The sequence below is a fragment of the Arachis ipaensis genome, chromosome B08 (assembly GCF_000816755.2).
Source record: "Arachis ipaensis cultivar K30076 chromosome B08, Araip1.1, whole genome shotgun sequence".
In the NCBI taxonomy this organism is placed as follows: Eukaryota; Viridiplantae; Streptophyta; class Magnoliopsida; order Fabales; family Fabaceae; genus Arachis; species Arachis ipaensis.
In genome coordinates this window covers 111,507,793-111,508,954 of record NC_029792.2, presented here as the reverse complement: position 1 = coordinate 111,508,954, position 1,162 = coordinate 111,507,793, and the positions used below count along the sequence as shown (strand labels likewise).

The 1,162-nt window shown below is 37.4% G+C and overlaps 1 protein-coding gene across 1 annotated transcript in view; it reads right to left on the bottom strand.

Annotated features, from left to right (window-relative positions):
• Positions 234 to 1,162, bottom strand: part of LOC110262460 (disease resistance protein TAO1-like) — a 9,164-nt gene continuing 8,235 nt past the window's right edge. Inside the window, exon 2 of the mRNA XM_021108304.1 lies at positions 234 to 1,158. Within this exon, the coding sequence (XP_020963963.1) occupies positions 234 to 1,158 (925 nt within the window). The remainder of the gene's footprint in view (positions 1,159 to 1,162) is intronic.

Sequence of the window (1,162 nt, the reverse complement as noted above, 5' to 3'; positions counted from 1 at the left end):
TAACTTAATGTCTAATTTGTAAAGAATTTCAATAGAGGCAACATTAAATCAGACTTGTTGAATTACCATCTTGAATTACAAAAGAACATACAGAAACTTGAAAAATCACTGAAGACATATAGTTCAAAACAAAACAAGAACAATTGTGTACATTATGGAAACTGATGAAGAAACAAAAGGCACTTTGACTCCAATCCGGGTTGTTAAGACAATTCTTTTTCATCTTCCATTAGCTATTCCCATGTGTTCCTAATGTCAGTATGCTTGATGTGAGATATCATGGGCCAGCACTCTCCAACTTGTGGCTCGTATTTTCTATATAACTCATGGCAATTTATGATTCGCAAAACTTGCAGACTTGTTAGACGGTGGATATCACTGGAAAGAGACTTCAATTTCGGACACCGGGAGATATAAAGAAATTTCAAAGAACTCAGATTCCACAGCCATTCGGGCAGTACCTCCAGCTCGTAGCAACGTGAAATCATCAAACCTTGTAACGTGCTTGCATATTGTTGGAGAGAATGAGGCAATGTTGCCATTTCAAAAAGAACAATGGTTTTTAACCTCAAGACAGCATTAGTATCCTCTGATCTATGAAGCCAATCTTCATTGCCAACACTGCTGATTCCCAAAGTTTCTAACTGAGGAAAATGCTGAGTATCAAGTGGCAAAGACTTTAGATTCGCACAGCCACGAACTTGCAAAGTTCGAAGTGTAGGCAATCTTGTCTCAACAAACAAGGACTTCAAATTATCACAATTTTCGACAGACAAATGTTCAAGACAATTCAACTTTGCAATGTCACTCTCTGGCAAAATAGATTGCTTTGTGGTTATATCCAATCTTTGCAGACTGATCAACTTTCTTATCTTTTTCGGTAAAGTTTCCAGATTTGAACACCTATCAAGAAGCAAAACTTGCAAATGTTGCAGCTTGCAAATAGAATTAGGGAGCCTCTTTATTCTTGTATTACCCTGAAGAGAAATATATCTTAAATGTTTCAACTTACCAATTGACTCAGGCAGAGTCTCACATGTAGAATCACTTAAATCCAAATATCGCAGGTATTTGCAGTTTAACACCCATGCATCCAAGAAAGCTTCACTGGCTCCCTGATTGTCAACTGGAAACAGAATGCTTCTCACACCTTGTAAGCTTG